Consider the following 18,520-nt stretch of genomic DNA (forward strand, 5'->3'; position numbering starts at 1 on the left):
ATATTTGTCTTTTTATCTTTTTTCATGGGGGGTATTTTTGTAAATTAACACGAGCTCACTTAGTCAGATCCGTTTCACATTTCACCGCATCGACTCAAACCGAATCCGCTCGGCTCGCATGGGCGACCGCCACCGCTGTCTTCTGTCGGCGCCGCCCTCGCCGTCGACAGCCACAGTCGCTGCCGCCACCGGGAGCCAAAATCGGCGCCGCCGCCATCGAAATCGATTCGATTTCTCTCCTTTCCTCCTCTCGTGTATTTTCCGGCCACCGAAAACCCTATCTCTTCCAAAAAAATCCCCAAATCGGCGCCGGCTGCTGGGTCTACGGGAGGTCGCCGGCTGCTGGGTCTACGGGAGGGCGAGGCCTGCTGGGGACCTTGACTGCCGCATCGGCAGGGGCAGCCGGCCGGCGGTAGGTGGCAGCGGCAGGGCAGCATGCCGCAGCAGCAGCAGGCCATGGCTGTCGCGAGGCAGACCCTCTTGTTGCATGCTATGGCTCTGGCTCTAGCTATGTCACAGCGTGAACAGGCCCTATACCGAAGCTGCCGATGGAAGAAAGCAATGTCATAGCTGCAGCACAACAGAGGTACATTTTTTTTGAGAATTTCAGAACATTCCAAATAGAAAGGTTTAAATTTATTATTGAACTTGCAGTTGTGTAATTGTTTGTGGAGTTTTGATTAGTCTAAAATAACACCGCTGATACTAGAGTATGTTGCACAAAATGGTACACGCTCAATTGCTCTGGACAGACTATTGAAAATACTAACTCCTTATATTAAAGGAATTAGAACAAAGTCATTGATTTCGACTAGTATCTTGGAAGGTGTAACATCCATTAGTTTATCTTTTTATCCTTCTTCTGAGCACCCCCCAAAATTGCAGCTAACTTCCTTCTAAAATATTTTATATCTTCCTGCAAAATTCATAAAGGTATTTGTTAGATAGAAACAATCAATTGAGGACTTGTAAAGAAGATGCAAAAATATTTAGTGCATCTTACATGCGTGTATTCCTTCGACAACCTATTGCCTTGCCAGTGCTCCATGTTTTTTAGTACAAAGAGCCCACATGAGACGCTGGAAGAATTGAATTATATTAGAGAAGTGATAACATACATTTAGGTAGTGAAAAAAACTATTATTGTAGTGGCTGCATAACATACAGATCTCCTTGTAATGGCAAATTCTGTATGACCGTGACTTCCCAGGAAGTAATATGATGGTCAGGCCATTGTGTTGCTATGTGCTTTTCTTCTGGTTCCAACAGCTGAAAATATTGTTGTAATCCTTCTAGCTGTTTTGTGAGAAAACGTCATTACTGCGGTATGTTCATGTCCTTTTTGGTTTATTTCTAAGTAGAATACTTACAACTTTTCTTAGTTCCTTGCGTTGTGTGGATGAATTCGCCATGGAGTCAAGCACTTGGATGATGCGGCGTTTGGCGTGTATGACTGCCAGGTACCGATGTTTTTCTTTTATGTTCATGGGGAGGAAAATCTGTACAAAGAAATCATTTGTAGGATATATTAGTAGTATAAACTTGCTGAAAATTTGATAGTATTGTGGCATAAATATTACCATATCATGCTTTAGATATCTATTTGCCGTTGCTTTAGCCATTGCCCGATCGATGATGTCTTTGGAAACATAGTGTTCGCCATCTCTTTGTAGCAACCTTGTTATTAACGGTTTCTCTAGGAACACCGTACCTTCTGCCCTAGTCCCTGTACCTTCCTTCATATCTTTCTCACGTAGACAAGTAACGTATGCATCGATTATTTAAAAGTAGAGGAAAATGGCAGGTTATGATTGTGCTAGTAGTTGCATGAGAGAATAGTTTCACGGGTTAGTAAACTTACGTGATCATCCAAATAGCTCGTACTTGATTCAGTCACTGGATTAGTCAGAATTTGCATTGTTTTTTGGGAAATTGAGACATCATCGATATGCACCACTAGTTGTGATTCTGGTGCACTCATTATACTTTTAATGGTTTCCTCATCTTCTGCGGTGCACTTGAACTCTGCCATTGAAGTTAAATCTGTAAGTGAACTGCAACACAAAAATTAAGCAGAGTAGGATGTGATGATAATTATAGGACTTTTACCATTGGATATTAAATTCTTTGCTTGCGCATTCTTTGGTTTCTTCTTTGTAGCCCCTAAATTGTAGATGAAATCAGAATTTGATTTAATTGTTGATTTACGCAATCTTCATGTTGATCCTGAAAGTGACTTGGCAATGACGGGCGTTTGAGTTGGTGGGTTTGGTTTCTGCTATTCAATTGGCATTTTAAAAATAATTAGTATTAAATTTGACAGACACTGAAGAAGTAAGATGTTGTCTTACCTTTTTTTTAATTATATGTGTTTCTTTGTCGAAACTTTTGCAAACATTTGGCTTAGAGTTCTTGGAAGTTGGTATTGTCTTTTCCTCTTTGAATGCAGCTATTATGTTGGTGAGTGATTGAATTTGGTTATGCATGGACTGTTGATTCTGCTTCATCTCCTTCATCTCCTTTCCTTGCTCTTCTATCAGCATGATTAGTTTTCGGGTCAGTGACTCAGTTTCTGGCCTATCCTGCATAATATGTGTTTGTTAAGTTTTGAGACATATGCTGTTGTAATTCAAATAAATAGTAACAAAAGTATAATTTTTTGACTACCTTGTGTGAAGTGGCATGTGTTGTGCTGTCGACGCGTTTTTCTGATGTTTTTATGTCGCTGTCACTTGGTATGTCTTGGACATTCTATGATGAAATGACATTTTTAATGGATATTAAACCATGCGTTGTGATGTATAATTAATGCAAGTACAATTAAATGAAACGATTACCTTATCAGTATGGATGCATGACTCTGATTGTTTGCTCTTCTTGCTGTCACTCGTTATGTCTTGGACATCCTACGATGAAATATCATATGTAATGGATATTAAACCTTGCGTAGTGATGTATAATTGAATGTAAGTACAGATGAATTATTTGATTACCTTATCAGTAGGGATGCATGATTCTGATTGTTTGCTCTCCTCGCTGTCTCTTGTAATGTCTTGGACATTCTATGATGAAATATCATATTTAATGGATATTAAACCATGTGTTGTGATGTATAATTCAAAGTACGTAGAGATGAATAAAATGATTACCTTATCTTTTTGGATTTGTGAGGATTTGGAGCATTCTATAGCAAGTGTGATGTCGTCAACAATCTAGTACATAATAACTCATTCACGTTAGCTGGTCCAAAATAGTGCTCGTACATCATGCTTATCCATAAGTTATTTTCATTGAATCCATACTTCGCTTTATACTCAACCCAACATCTCTCAAAGTCATCAACATCCATAGCATCATAAAGGAATTTCTTAAAATCTGCAAGCTTTTGCCGACGGAGGTGACGTTTCATGTTCTCCTCAATGTGCCAACTACACAATCTATGATCAGTATTGGGCATAACCTTCCTAATTGCCTTCGCCATTGATGCATCCCCATCAGTGATCAATGATTTCGGATGTTTTTGGTGCATTGCCTCCAAAAGAGTTTGCAGCAGCCAAACATATGAAGAAACAGACTCATTTGACAATATACCACACCCAAAAATAACTGTACTTCGATGATGGTTAGCTCCAACAAAAGGAACAAATGGAAGATTGTACCGGTTCACACGGTATGTACTATCAAATATTACCACGTCACTGAATGCTTCATAGTCAAGCTGGGATTGACTGTCGGCCCAAAATAAATTCCTCAGACGACCCTTTTCATCTATACTGTATCTAAAGAAAAAATCTGGGTCTTGTTCTTGCTGAGCCATCAGATGGTTCACCACGAGATCAGCGTCCCTACCTTCAATTCTCTTCTTCTTGTACCGGGCAAAAAAATTGTACAAGTCTCGCGTTACGAACCCAACCTTATCATACCCACCATTATTATTCTCCATTACTTCCATTATTTGACATGTTCGAAGCCCGCCAACTCCAAGCTCCACGGCCTCAGCTTTTTGAGCATCATTTACCTCACGATGAGATCTTAAGAAAGCTACCAGGTCAAGGTTAGCAAGTCTATGTGAATGTCTAGCTTCAAAACCTGATACAAACCACATTCCTGTCTCTCCATTGAGCTCAATTTCAAGCATTGCCTTACACCCACAGCGGGTCAACGCACGTGGCTCCCTTTTCCTATTGGTTCTCTCAAAGTTCTTCAACGTCCTGTAACCTTCACATGAGCAATAAAATCGCCTCCAGAACACTAGCTCGGTACCACTAAATCGCTTCACTTTGTCCCTTCTAATGCTAAAACCTTTACACCTTGCATATTCATTGTAAAACTTGTAACCATCTTCCTCGCTTCTAAAAAGCTTACTAGCAACCATGTTATACTCCTCCATCTCCTCCAAGCTAACTTCGTCCTCGTCCATTGTGCAACACTGTTAATACACAGTAAAAATACACAAAGAGAAGAACCATATCAGCATAATTAAAATATAGGTTAACATCTTGCGTTTCATACATCACTAACAAAAATCTTTACAAATTTGCAAGTCTTCACATAAATCAAGTATCTACAAAGATGAGATTTTTCACACACAGATCACAACACAATTCGAAAATTGCATGTAAGAATAATGATAAAAGTGATACAACTTTGCGAAAAACATCCTGCAAATTACAAAGTAATAAAGGCTTGATAGACTGTTGGCAAATATTAAAACAAATGATTTATGATAACCTGTGATATAAACGTTCGATGGAACCAGCTTTATTACATATATGGATAATACCTTAATTTAAACCAAATTTAAGTTGCAAAATTTGCACCTCTGCTACATTAATTTTACATAGCACACTCATCTAGCTATATACCTAGGATTAATGCGATTCTAGTTGCAGAATGCAGATTTTCATCCTACTTGTCTCATCAAATACAACCTAGTGTTCTAAGGCAGATCGTCCAAAACAAAGTCAATCAACAAGATAAAATCTCACCTCTTTTTCATAATGAGATAGTAAATTTTCATATCGACATTAAGGTTAAGCACAACAAAAATTGCAGAACAAAACAACCATTGCATAAATTAATCAATACAATAGTACCAAATTTAGGTCAGCTTCTTACCAGGAGCACTCCAGTGGCTGCAGGGCAGGCAGGGCAACCAGGACGGAGATGGGAGGCGTGGGGAGGCTGCCGGCTCGACGAGTGCACTCTCACCGCCGTGGTTTGGGCAAAGCACAAGCTGTGGGAGGTCGGATGCGGGAGAGAATAGGCTAGGGCTGGAGGCAAGGCGCCGGGGCGAGGGAGACACCGGGCGCGTGGAGGTTCGGCTTCTCTCGGCGCCGGAGGAATCGGTACGGAGGCATCGGCGCGGGAGCGATGTGCGCCAGGGGCAGCGACGCCGGAGACGCGAGAGGCATCGGCGCGGGAGCGATGTGCACCAGGGGCAGCGACGCCGGAGACGCGAGATGTGACGAGAAGAAACAGATGACGACATCCCCAGGAAAAACTAACGAAGGAAAATTAATCCGGCTGAAATTAATTCTCTAATTTAAATGACCAAAAAGCCCTTTTCAGACTCTTACCTAATACCAAAATTACCCTTGTATATACTGCTAGTATATACTAGCAGTAGAATGTACCGTAAAAGTCCTCTTGATCCTGAGGCTTTTATATTGGCATGACTAGGTGCTGATTTTTGCGAATACATATAAGATTGGTATCAGGAATAACTGAGTAATCTGGTTTATATACAACTATTGATTTGTCAGGTTATAACCTTTTGTCTGAACTGTTGTATCAGATATATATCCAGAATAAGGTAGGTCCTTTGTCTTTATAAAAAACCTGGATAAATTAGCTAGCTGAAAGCAAGATTGATCGTGCATGCAAGTTAAGAGGGAACATGCGGAGTCAGTCTAGTAATGCTATGGCATGATGAGCACAATCAGTGAACCCATCAGCTTGTTAATATCCATCCATGGGTTGGATTTTGGATGGAGTTGACCTCTGGAAGGTCGTCTGAAGAAAGTCGAAAACCAATAACACCACCACTGAAGTAGTAATCAAGTTGACAGGGTCGAGCGGCTGGATTTACTGTTTGTTTTGGACTAACTAAACTTATTTATAGCAGCGAAGAAGGATAAGAAATTTATTTGGAAATGGTTTGAAAGAGTAGAGAGAGGGAGACACATGTCATGCCTGACCTCGAACTTTCACAAAAAAGTCATCTCCCGCCCCCTTGAAGGGACACTAGTTTATTGATTGATTGGTCAGAAGATAATTTGGCATCAAATGCTTGTATGCATGTATCTGCGCATGTTGTCATACAAATACAGTAGTATACAATAGGGAGGTTGGATTGCGTCGCGTGGCATTATTTTGGTTTTTGACAGACAGACATTTCAAGACCGACCGGGAGGGAGGTAGTCGCGAGCACGACGATCTTGATTTGGATTCCTTGTGTTGTTGTGTGTGAGTATGAAGTCTGACTGACCACGAATCCATTCACGATGGGGGGAAAACAGCAGCAATTTCCAAGAAATCTGCATGGCTTTGCTTGCAGTGGCAATCGACACGAGCGAGACCGATAATCCCATCGTGCGCGCCACCAACTAAACTCAACCGATGATGGAACAACTAAGAAGAATTAAGGAAGCAAACGATCGAGCAGGAGGGAGGCCATGAAGGGAGCACCAACACACGCTTGCTGCCTTTGGACCTTCAAATAACACTACGCCCTCTGATTTCTTTCGACATCTCTCCTCTTCTCTTGCACTGCGGCTTCCACTGAATTCTTTCTTTCTTGGACCTATCTGCTGTTTCTCTCTCTCAGACTACCCAAATTAAACTCGTCCACCTGCAATGCATTGCCCCACCTGAAGAGGACCAACAGGTATCGATTGATTCTTCTTCTTCTTCACCTGATTTGTTCATGTTTTGGTCGATCAATTGCCACTACAAATTAAACTAGCTTGATACTGTATGTAATGTTAGTAATCCTCGATCGATTCTCAGGGGGCTATTATAATGTTGCATGCAAAATAGGAATGTACCAATTCGGCCAGTAAATTACTGCAAGTTTTCAACCCGCCTGCATCTAATTTGTTTCCATTTCCATTTAAGAAGCAGAGTCACATTTTTCCTATTATTAGGACTGATGATTTTGGATCGCCATTACTGGGGTCGGGTCAAAGCCACCCAAAATATGCTTGATGCCTGAATTGCTGATGCTTGATTCAATTCATTCCTATTCATATTTTCTAGCTAGCTAGCTGCATCACGTTGATCGGCGGCGAGACAAGCTAGCTAGCTATACTCTCTTCTTGTTGTTGTTACCAATACCATACCAACACAAGAGAAGAGAGAAACATAGCAGAGCAGGGGAGCTAGGTGTTCGATCATGGCGTCGAAGGGCATCCTCAAGAACGGCGGTAAGCCGCCGACGGCGCCATCGTCGGCGGCGCCCACGGTGGTGTTCGGTCGGCGGACGGACTCGGGGCGATTCATCAGCTACTCCCGCGACGACCTTGACTCGGAGATCAGCAGCGTGGACTTCCAGGACTACCACGTCCACATCCCCATGACGCCGGACAACCAGCCCATGGACCCTGCCGCCGGCGACGAGCAGCAGTACGTGTCCAGCTCGCTCTTCACCGGCGGGTTCAACAGCGTGACACGCGCGCACGTGATGGAGAAGCAGGCGTCGTCGGCGAGGGCGACGGTGTCGGCGTGCATGGTGCAGGGGTGCGGGTCCAAGATCATGCGCAACGGGCGCGGCGCCGACATCCTCCCCTGCGAGTGCGACTTCAAGATCTGCGTGGACTGCTTCACCGACGCCGTCAAGGGCGGCGGCGGCGTGTGCCCGGGGTGCAAGGAGCCGTACAAGCACGCGGAGTGGGAGGAGGTGGTGTCGGCGTCCAACCACGACGCCATCAACAGGGCGCTGTCGCTGCCGCACGGGCACGGGCATGGCCCCAAGATGGAGAGGCGGCTGTCGCTGGTGAAGCAGAACGGGGGGGCGCCCGGCGAGTTCGACCACAACCGCTGGCTCTTCGAGACCAAGGGCACCTACGGCTACGGCAACGCAATCTGGCCCGAGGACGACGGCGTGGCGGGGCACCCCAAGGAGCTGATGAGCAAGCCATGGCGGCCGCTGACCCGCAAGCTCCGGATCCAGGCGGCGGTGATCAGCCCGTACAGGCTGCTGGTCCTGATCCGGCTGGTGGCGCTGGGGTTGTTCCTGATGTGGCGCATCAAGCACCAGAACGAGGACGCCATCTGGCTGTGGGGGATGTCCATCGTGTGCGAGCTGTGGTTCGCCTTGTCGTGGGTGCTGGACCAGCTGCCCAAGCTGTGCCCCATCAACCGCGCCACCGACCTGAGCGTGCTCAAGGACAAGTTCGAGACGCCCACGCCGAGCAACCCCACCGGCAAGTCCGACCTCCCCGGGATCGACATCTTCGTCTCCACCGCCGACCCGGAGAAGGAGCCCGTGCTGGTGACGGCCAACACCATCCTCTCCATCCTGGCCGCCGACTACCCCGTCGACAAGTTGGCGTGCTACGTGTCCGACGACGGCGGGGCGCTGCTGACGTTCGAGGCCATGGCGGAGGCGGCGAGCTTCGCCAACCTGTGGGTGCCATTCTGCCGGAAGCACGAGATCGAGCCGAGGAACCCCGACAGCTACTTCAACCTCAAGAGGGACCCGTTCAAGAACAAGGTGAAGGGCGACTTCGTCAAGGACAGGCGGCGGGTGAAGCGGGAGTACGACGAGTTCAAGGTCCGCGTCAATGGCCTCCCCGACGCCATCCGCCGCCGCTCCGACGCGTACCACGCCCGCGAGGAGATCCAGGCCATGAACCTGCAGCGGGAGAAGATGAAGGCCGGCGGCGACGAGCAGCAGCTGGAGCCGATAAAGATCCCCAAGGCGACGTGGATGGCGGACGGCACGCACTGGCCGGGGACGTGGCTGCAGGCGTCGCCGGAGCACGCGAGGGGCGACCACGCGGGGATCATACAGGTGATGCTAAAGCCTCCCAGTCCCAGTCCCAGCAGCAGCGGCGGCGACATGGAAAAGAGGGTGGATTTGTCGGGCGTGGACACCCGGCTGCCGATGCTGGTGTACGTGTCGCGGGAGAAGCGGCCGGGGTACGACCACAACAAGAAGGCGGGCGCCATGAACGCGCTGGTGCGGGCGTCGGCGATCATGTCCAACGGGCCGTTCATCCTCAACCTGGACTGCGACCACTACGTGTACAACTCCAAGGCGTTCCGGGAGGGGATGTGCTTCATGATGGACCGCGGCGGCGACCGCCTCTGCTACGTCCAGTTCCCGCAGCGCTTCGAGGGCATCGACCCCTCCGACCGCTACGCCAACCACAACACCGTCTTCTTCGACGTCAACATGCGCGCCCTCGATGGCCTCCAGGGCCCCGTCTATGTCGGAACTGGCTGCCTCTTCCGCCGCATCGCGCTCTACGGCTTCGACCCGCCCAGGTCCAAGGACCACACCACCCCGTGGTCCTGCTGCCTGCCACGTCGCCGCCGAACAAGATCCCAGCCCCAGCCCCAGGAGGAGGAGGAGGAGACGATGGCCCTCCGCATGGACATGGACGGCGCGATGAACATGGCGAGCTTCCCCAAGAAGTTCGGCAACTCGAGCTTCCTGATCGACTCCATCCCGGTGGCGGAGTTCCAGGGACGGCCGCTGGCGGACCACCCGTCGGTGAAGAACGGGCGGCCGCCGGGGGCGCTGACGATCCCGCGGGAGACGCTGGACGCGTCGATCGTGGCGGAGGCGATCAGCGTGGTGTCGTGCTGGTACGAGGAGAAGACGGAGTGGGGGACGAGGGTGGGTTGGATATACGGGTCGGTGACGGAGGACGTGGTCACCGGCTACCGCATGCACAACCGGGGGTGGAAGTCCGTCTACTGCGTCACCCACCGCGACGCCTTCCGCGGCACCGCCCCCATCAACCTCACCGACCGCCTCCACCAGGTCCTCCGATGGGCCACTGGCTCCGTCGAGATCTTCTTCTCACGCAACAACGCACTCTTCGCTTCCTCAAAGATGAAGGTACCTAGCTTGCTATTCGATCGATTATTTTTCTTCTTCTTCTTCTTCCGCTGCCGCCAAACAAACAATTATCCATTGCATTTGCAGGTTCTCCAGCGCATCGCTTACCTCAACGTTGGCATCTACCCCTTCACCTCCGTCTTCCTCATCGTCTACTGCTTCCTCCCGGCGCTCTCCCTCTTCTCGGGGCAGTTCATCGTGCAGACGCTCAACGTCACCTTCCTCACCTACCTGCTCATCATCACCATCACGCTCTGCCTCCTGGCCATGCTGGAGATCAAGTGGTCCGGCATCGCGCTGGAGGAGTGGTGGCGGAACGAGCAGTTCTGGCTCATCGGCGGAACCAGCGCCCACCTCGCCGCCGTCCTGCAGGGCCTTCTCAAGGTCATCGCCGGCATCGAGATCTCCTTCACCCTCACCTCCAAGCAGCTCGGCGACGACGTCGACGACGAGTTCGCCGAGCTCTACGCGGTCAAGTGGACGTCCCTCATGATACCGCCGCTCACCATCATAATGATCAACCTCGTCGCCATCGCCGTCGGCTTCAGCCGCACCATCTACAGCACCATCCCGCAGTGGAGCAAGCTTCTCGGTGGAGTCTTCTTCAGCTTCTGGGTCCTCGCGCATCTCTACCCCTTCGCCAAGGGCCTCATGGGCAGGAGGGGAAGGACACCCACCATCGTCTACGTCTGGTCTGGCCTCGTCGCCATCACCATCTCCTTGCTCTGGATTGCAATCAAGCCTCCTTCTGCACAAGCCAACTCACAGCTAGGAGGATCCTTCTCTTTCCCCTGATATACATATATTCTCATTCCACACACCCAATCCAGACTACCTGTCTCTCTGCTATCTGCTTGCTTAGGATTCATTCATATGCTAGCTGGTCGATCGAGCTACCGCAGCCTAGGGAACATGATCATATCACCCACAGTCTGTTTGCTTCATGGAGCAAACTGCACTTCACCCCAGTCCAGATCTGCTTCTTCACAGTGAGTGAGATCACTATTTTTGCTTGTTTGTGATTTTTTTTTCTAAAATTGTTTAGAGCTCATTGTCATTTGAATGGCATTCCTAGAAAAGGGAGAAAGAAAAGACACTTGACATCAACACAGGTGTAATACATTGTTACTAGAGAATCGGCAATATAATGTTACTAGAGTATCCAAGCTCGGAACTTGGAACCTGTTCCTATTAAGTCTGTAAAAAGAAACCACACGTTTGACAATATTTCTTCTATTTTTGTCAAAAAGGTTGAGGAACAAAGTAAACTAAGACCATGGCCGATGGAAGCTATACCCTCATGAAAAAGGAGATGCCAAGTGGGATGAAATCACACTTGTTACATAAGCCACAGCTCTATCTTATTTTTGCATTTCAGCACCTGTCAGTCGATTACATTTTCCATTTAAATCCTCAGATTTTCTATTCATATATAAGTCCAATATTTGTAGTACGCCCCCCAAAAATCACAAACATATATAAAGGCTCACCCCGTCCCTCCTCCCCGTCTTCCTCCGCCTCCCCTTCCCTTTCTCCGGTGACGCCACCTTCCCTTTCTCCGGCGACGCCACCTCTCCCCTCTCTCTCTCTTCGGCGACACCGCTAAGAAGGCGGGCGGAGGTGGGGATCAACGTGGCAATGGCGGATCGAGGCGGCAGAGGTGGGGATCGACACGGCAATGCTCGGTGTGGCCGAGTAGCAGGACCGGCGGTGGCCGTTGGTGGCAGATCGGGTAGTCGGTGGTTGGCGGAGCTTCCCGGGTAGGCCCTTCTTCTCCCCCATTCACTCCCTCGCCATCTTCTTCCCCGATGCGGGAGTTAGTTGACCGCAACGGCTTAGGTTTTGTACCCTGCCATAAAGAAGAGGTCAGAAATCATGAGTTGAATTGATGGCATAATCAATGTACAAAATTAGAAAGAAGAAACCTTAAGATTCAATCCTTATCGAAACAAAGACCTATAAGTTTAGCAGGGATTTGTTCATAGTGAGTGTTAACGTGGCAGTTCCTTTTGAGCATTTCTTACAGTAATCTCGGTATAGGTCCAGCAATATAAGCATTAGATTCTTTCTGACAGTCAGAGATACATAAAACAAAAGTTTAAGTGAGGCACTGTATAGAACCTGCAGTAGCGAGAAATAACAACAGTTTGTGGCTTCTCTGCTGCCTGCAATATCAGCTCAGAAGGAACTGATCTTAGATTTGATTTGGCCCTAAATTGCAGGATGCAAAACCAGCTTGCATTCTAACTTTGACATCAAAATCCAATAACCTCTCTTCAAGTGATGCTGCCAAATAAATCAAAACTTCAGCATGAAGATGCCAATATAGAACTCTGAACAAAAGAACAGATAAAAAGAAGCAGCCTTACTAAGAATATCTTTTTTTTCATTTCCTGATGTCACGGCCATGTAACAGGCTTTTGCTGCATCACGTGCAAAAACTCTTACTCTGCAGATATGTCAGATAATCTCTTAAAAAATTCCATTAAAACTAGTTGGTTTTCTTGACCAAAATAAAGATGAGATACAAGCCCCCAAATCAGGGGAACTGCCTCCAACCGGATATCTGGTCACTCTAAGCAAGCAGAGAGTACGTAATTACAGAATACCTGAGTGCAGCACATTTTCCAATAGCAAGATCTTCTTGGAAGATATGGACTGTTTGTTTCAGCAAGGTGTGCAAATGTGCTGATAAAGAGCCTAAACATCTCTCCTGAGAAAAAGGAGTTAAAAAGTGTAATGAGAGTGTGGTCCTTGTTCAAATTTTCTGCCACTAAATATAATTGCTAAAGTTCAAACATTATTAATATTTCAGAAATCCTGTTCAAAAATGGTCATCAGGTATCAGTATGTCAGTAATGGAAACAGTCGAAGAAATCAGTAATACCCAATCATCCGTGTCAAAGGTGGATCAGGTTAGATACCTTAAATATTTCATCACTAAAAGGTGGATCAGGTGCAAGGACCTGCATAACTTCAATAAAGCAAGCTGGAACGAAAAGTTTGACATTCTTTTCTTATGGTCAAGTAAAGTGATCTTGACCAGAGATTTACTCCAAGGATGTAGTCATGTAGAGCCTCCTCCGGAGAGGATTGGATCAACTCTGATAAAGCAATTTCAGCTTGCTGCAGACAATATCAGAAGCAGTTATAGAAGTACAGAATAAATATATTCAGAGAAAAGATAATGCAAAGAAACAGTTGGTCAGCAACAAATTATAAAGCCAAGAACATCAATTCATATTACTTGAACTTATCGTCGTTAAAGTGATGCCAGTTAAGTATTTGCATGTTCATCGCAAGCTCTATGGCTACTTCAAAATCGCAGGAAGATCAAGTTAAGCCACCGAGTCCTCTATGGTTCCACTGTATGCCATTTAGAATATTCCTACAGCAAAACTAATTTCAACAATAAGGAAAAAATTCCTTACTAATCAATTTACCATAAGTATCATATATCCTCAGTTCTCCACTGAGTTGACACTAAATCCATAAGTCAGATACTTACTCTGACAAGCTCTATTGACTAAAACAGTTGGTATGGACAAATGAAAAAAACATACAAGGCAAAATAAAAAAAAATCCCATATGCAATTTTTGGTTGTTTGAATATTAGACATGTAAATGTTTGATCTACATAAATAATCATCCTTACAGACACCATCTCCACACAAACTCTGCTCCAATCATTTGACAACCCCCTAATGTAGATAATCAAAGGGTTTGTTAAATACGAATTCCATCTGAGCTTTTGTTATCAGTATACATATACGAGGTTCAGTACTGAAGTTTGTATATTTTCCTTCTATATCGGAGATGATTTCCTGAATTATTTGAAAGGTTATTGAAATCATCTGTTTATTCTCTCTAACACAAATAAGATTGTTTTTTACTGAAAGAAAACCATTCAGCACGTATAGCAGTGTCAAGCCTTGGAGCTGATTGCTAGTGTTCATTCTTTTTGACATGTGGAACAAAACTTTGAACTCCCGCCAAATGATAAAAAATGGTCAAGTTACAAAACATAAATTCATAAAGATGTAGTTTACAGGCTGTTCAGGTCAAACCATGGACGGAGGCAAGCCTAGAGCAGATAGAGCTTGAGCCCTAAGCTTGCCTCCATAATAATGTTTAAATCATCTTAAATCACAATGTAAATTTTGGAGAAAAACAATAACCCATTAGTTCAGCCCTAGCTGAGCCTATGTGGCAGGACACAAAAAGCAGGTAAGTCTTTCTTTTTAATTTATTACTTGCAGATTTTTTTTGCATTTCTGTGTGTCTCAGCACTGAGTGAGAATTGTGACCAATGTTCTATAGCAAAGATAAGATGAATGCAATAGGAGGGATCTTGTTTCTTTCTTGCAATCAAATCCTTCTTTTTAAATAAGAATGTACTAAGTGGTGATATCACAGGGAAAGAGAAAGTATATACCAACATAATGGCGGGGGGCATGTAATTGAGCAGCCTTTCAGTGGCCATGGTAGGTATTTGTTAGATAGGCAATGGAGGGAGATAAATCATTGAAGATTTCACCAACCTTTAATAGTGTGTATCTGTATTTAATTATGCACCACCAAACTGAAGATGTACAGAAGCAGCATGGCTGTTTAGTTGAAAATTGACTATGAAGCTGAGCATGCAAGCAGATCATTAGTTGAGTCGGAATGATCATTTTCAGCAATGTTAGCATCCTCCAGAACATACTCATGGCCCATGGACTGAGAAATCAATGAGGAAGTTTTGGCACTAAGTTCCATGCCTAGATTAACCATTTCTCTTACCAAAGCAGTGGCTGAACTAATATGCTGCAACTTGATTAAGAACACAACCAGAATATTGTATGAGATACTATCCATCTCCACATCAGAACATTCCATTTCTCTTAAAAACCACTTGAGTGCATGTGTATCCCTGGTTCTACAAAGTCCACGAAGCATTATGTTGTATGTGCAAGTGTTGGAAGCCATTCCTGAACGCTTCATTTTGTCAAACAACATGCAAGCCTCTTCAATCAAATGAGCTTGTAGAAGGCCATGTAGAACAACAGTGTAGCACACAGCGTCGAGAGCATAATTTTGACGTACAGCCTCATTCAAAATCATTAGCGCCATACGGTTGTGGCCCTTTTTAACAAGGCCACAGAGGATTGCAGCATGAACATAAGCGTTTGAATCAGGATCACTTGAAACAATACTGTGGTAGACATTGATTGCATGGTCAATCCTTCCCAACTGGCACAGACTGTCCAAAAGACCAACATAACTGTAGCTGTCAGGCCTGATGTCACACTTAATCATATTGATGAAGAACTGCACGGCTTGAGATGGAAATCCAGATTTGCGCAGAGCATTCAGCACAGAATTGCAGGCCACGAGATCATAAGGGATATCAGCTGAGTCCAGAAATAACCTAGGAAGAAGGCTTACATTCCGTGACAAATGCAACGCGCGGACTAAAGTAGATAAAGTGTATGCATCTGGCTTCATCTGGCTCTCGTGAAGATTTAAGTAAACGCCTAGGGCTGCATCATATCTCTTATCCTTGGTCATGCAGTCCATGAGAACATTATGGAGAACAAGATCTGGGCTGCAATTGGTGGATGACATGGATGCGAAAAGCTCAGTGGCAATGTCATGCCTTCCAGCACGATAGAGAGCTCTGACGATCGGCGTGTAGGTGACAACTGTGGGAGGAGAACCAGAAGCCAGCATCTTTGCCAGCATCCTGATAGCCTCATCTAGTTTTCCCTCGCGGCACAAACGAGCGATGAGACATGTCCACATGGCCGAAGTGAGCTGATATCCCGATACAAGTGTGAAGCCCAGAAGCTGCAGTAGCTCGGACGTGGCAGCAAGTTTAGTGCAGCAGGCAAAAACCGCATTGAGAGAGGCGGCGCTGGGGAGAAAACCCTGGTGCAGCATGGCTAAGAAGCAGGCCCGCACCCCTGGCCAGTTCCCGGACCTGCAAAGGTGGGTGAGGAGGATGGCGTAGGTAAGGTAGTTGGGCGAGGGATTGTCCCGTAGGAAGCAGAGCGCGGAGTGGTGGTGGCGCGTCCTGAGGAGGACGTCAAGGACGACGTTGCGAGCGAAGGCGTTGGGGTGGAAGCCCCAGAGGGGCATTTGGTCGAACAGCTGGAGCACGAGCGGGTAGATGCCCCCGCGCCAGTAGAGCCTGAGCAAGAGGAGGAAGGTGTGGGGGCGGATGGGGCAGCCGAGGGCGCGGAGCTGGTGAAGGATGGCGGGGGCGGTGCGGAGGCGGGAGGCGAGGCGGGCGGCAGCGGGGAGGAGGCGGTCGAAGGAGGAGGGAGGGTGGAAGTAGGCGGGGCAGCGGGCGCACCAGAGGAAGAAGGTGATGGCGAGGGCGTCGGAGGGACATCGGGAGACGGTGGCGTCGACGAGCCTTGGAGAGAGGCGCGGCGGCGGCGGCGGTGGGTGGGACCTGGGCCTGGTGGTGAAGAAGGCGGCGGCGGCGGCGGCAGCAGAGAGGCGCGGCGTCCGCGTGCGCGTGGCGTGGAGCATAGAAGCAGGAGGCAGCGAGGGGGAGATTACAAGGGGATCGCATTGCAAAGCAAGAGCGTGGTATTGTTGGTGCAGGCAAGTCGTCGTCGTCGGCGGCGGCGGCGGCAGCGAAGGCTCGCTCAAACGCCGGCGTCGGACGACTAGCCTAGCCACGGGCCACGTCTCGTCACAGCCCAGCAAACCAACATAGAAAGACCACGCCACACGGCCCACCACTCAGAGCGCTACTGTACTGTTTGTCCAGCCCAGCATAACCCAGCCCAATTCAATGGACGCGATTTCCGGTCGGGCGCCCGGATTGGCAAAAATCGGACGATGACGTCAGCGCCACGCATACGTGTAAAACAAATTTAAACTAATTTTTCTCTTAAATTATTTATCCAAATCATGATCCGATTACACCATTTAATTTGTTGCAATTAAATCTTCAAAACAAGACCACACATAGATATATTCCGAGGAAAAAAATTAGCTTATTATTGATTTTTTTTAAATGTTGCACGATGTTTCACCAAGTATATCGGAATTGTTTCGCTAAGTATATCGGAAATGTTTCAATCGTTTAAATTGAGTGTTGTTTTACCTTATATAAAAACAATGTTTCAGCAGATAGCAAAAGAATGTTTCAGTTCACTACAACATTAGATCTATTCATAGTGAAACATTGTGAATACACTAGGTAAAACATTTTTGGTGGAACAAAAAATAAAACGAATTTCTTTAATAGAGGGTTTCCAAAATATGTGGGCGATTTGTTGCAAAAGAATGTTTCGTTCACTGCAACATTAGATCTATATATAGTGAAACATTGTGAGTACACTAGGTGAAACATTTGTTGTGAAACAAAAAATGAAACGAATTCCCTTAATAGAGGGTTTCCAAAATATGTGGGTGATTTGTTGCAATAGAGTTTATTTGTGGACACATGGTGGGCCAAGGGGAGTGCACGCGCACGCGCCCCTAGCATGCGCGCGTGCGCGGGGGTGGGGGGAGCGCCCGATTTCTGCACACACACACCCCCTCCACCCGTCGCCCGGCGATAATCATTATCGCAATTTAATACCTGCCGTGTGCAAATCATCAGGATCACGCCAACATAAGCGCCAACCATTTCAAAACTGTAGCAGAGCCAAACGGTTTTAACTCAACCTAAAAAGATAGCGGAGTAGGTTAAACTGCTCTTATAAAATGAACTAGAGTAGTGAAGCCGGTTTAAACTAGTCTACAACTCTATTCCGAACTTAGCTCTTCGAGTTAAATTTGGAAGTTTTAACTCCTGACAAATAGACTTGAAATCAGCTCTTCGAGTTAAAATAGACTCTGAATCTTTCGACACAACGAAAGTCAGCAAGATTTTCGTGCTTCCATGTCTTGAACAAGGGGAATTTTTTTTCCCTAAACGAACCAGCACAAGACAATGTCAATTTCACTGTTTATAGTGGCACTAAAAGTATTTACAAGGAGTGTGAGAAGAAAAAGAAAAGGAGTTTCACAGGAACTAGGTTAACATTTTCACGAGTCTTTTCACTTCCGCCCGCGCCCAAGTTGTCGTTGGGAATTTTGTTGTGATGGAAGACTCGCTGGTTCCTTACTGTAGCAGAACCTAACATATAAACATGCAGCTTTCCATTGATGATCTCTGAGAGTGCGAGGGAATCCAGCAACGAAGCTTCATTCCAAGTTCTCCAAATGAGTACTGCTATAAGTAGAACCTAGTTATACAACTCATGTACAACTAGAGATATACAACCACAGATCAATCAAATGAAAGTATGTTCATATGCGCCTGCAGCCATTTACAACCGTTGATCAAATTTAGTCGTACATGAGTCGGACAATTGAGCTGTATGCATAGCAATTTCCTATCAAAATCGACCACACCACATCAGTTACTCCTAGAGCAATCAAATTCCTCATATCCTCCTT

The 18,520-nt window shown here is 46.5% G+C and overlaps 2 protein-coding genes and 1 non-coding gene across 7 annotated transcripts; 1 reads left to right on the forward strand and 2 right to left on the reverse strand.

Annotated features, from left to right (window-relative positions):
* The first annotated feature begins 88 nt into the window (after window positions 1-88).
* On the forward strand, window positions 89-11,267 carry LOC4349505 (cellulose synthase-like protein D1). 4 transcript variants are annotated; one of them, XM_066304463.1, is made up of 5 exons: window positions 524-586; window positions 1,383-1,460; window positions 5,133-6,889; window positions 7,261-10,072; window positions 10,160-11,267. In XM_066304463.1, exons 4-5 carry the CDS (start codon window positions 7,397-7,399, stop codon window positions 10,865-10,867), a joined length of 3,384 nt encoding a protein of 1,127 aa, XP_066160560.1. In that variant the 5' UTR covers window positions 524-586; window positions 1,383-1,460; window positions 5,133-6,889; window positions 7,261-7,396; the 3' UTR covers window positions 10,868-11,267. The 4 variants fall into 4 exon arrangements, 3 of the variants coding, with proteins under 3 accessions (XP_066160560.1, XP_066160561.1, NP_001410045.1); XM_066304464.1 differs by having other exon boundaries at window positions 533-586; window positions 5,142-10,072; NM_001423116.1 differs by lacking the exon at window positions 5,133-6,889 and having other exon boundaries at window positions 556-586.
* Window positions 11,156-12,746, reverse strand: LOC4349506 (uncharacterized). The gene is made up of 4 exons (XR_010737036.1): window positions 12,682-12,746; window positions 12,442-12,521; window positions 12,194-12,358; window positions 11,156-11,921 (listed from the first exon to the last, which is right to left on the reverse strand). It is a non-coding gene; the product is annotated as an uncharacterized protein (transcript).
* A 250-nt stretch (window positions 12,747-12,996) lies between these two features.
* Window positions 12,997-16,754, reverse strand: LOC136351131 (putative pentatricopeptide repeat-containing protein At1g16830). Of its 2 annotated transcripts, XM_015758821.3 has the most exons (3): window positions 14,614-16,754; window positions 13,320-13,460; window positions 13,047-13,198 (listed from the first exon to the last, which is right to left on the reverse strand). In XM_015758821.3, exon 1 carries the CDS (start codon window positions 16,592-16,594, stop codon window positions 14,699-14,701), a length of 1,896 nt encoding a protein of 631 aa, XP_015614307.1. In that variant the 5' UTR covers window positions 16,595-16,754; the 3' UTR covers window positions 13,047-13,198; window positions 13,320-13,460; window positions 14,614-14,698. The 2 variants fall into 2 exon arrangements, with proteins under 2 accessions (XP_066160880.1, XP_015614307.1); XM_066304783.1 differs by lacking the exon at window positions 13,320-13,460 and having other exon boundaries at window positions 12,997-13,198.
* Between the last annotated feature and the right edge of the window lie 1,766 nt (window positions 16,755-18,520).

Source organism: Oryza sativa, chromosome 10 (assembly GCF_034140825.1).
Source record: "Oryza sativa Japonica Group chromosome 10, ASM3414082v1".
Classification (NCBI taxonomy): Eukaryota; Viridiplantae; Streptophyta; class Magnoliopsida; order Poales; family Poaceae; genus Oryza; species Oryza sativa.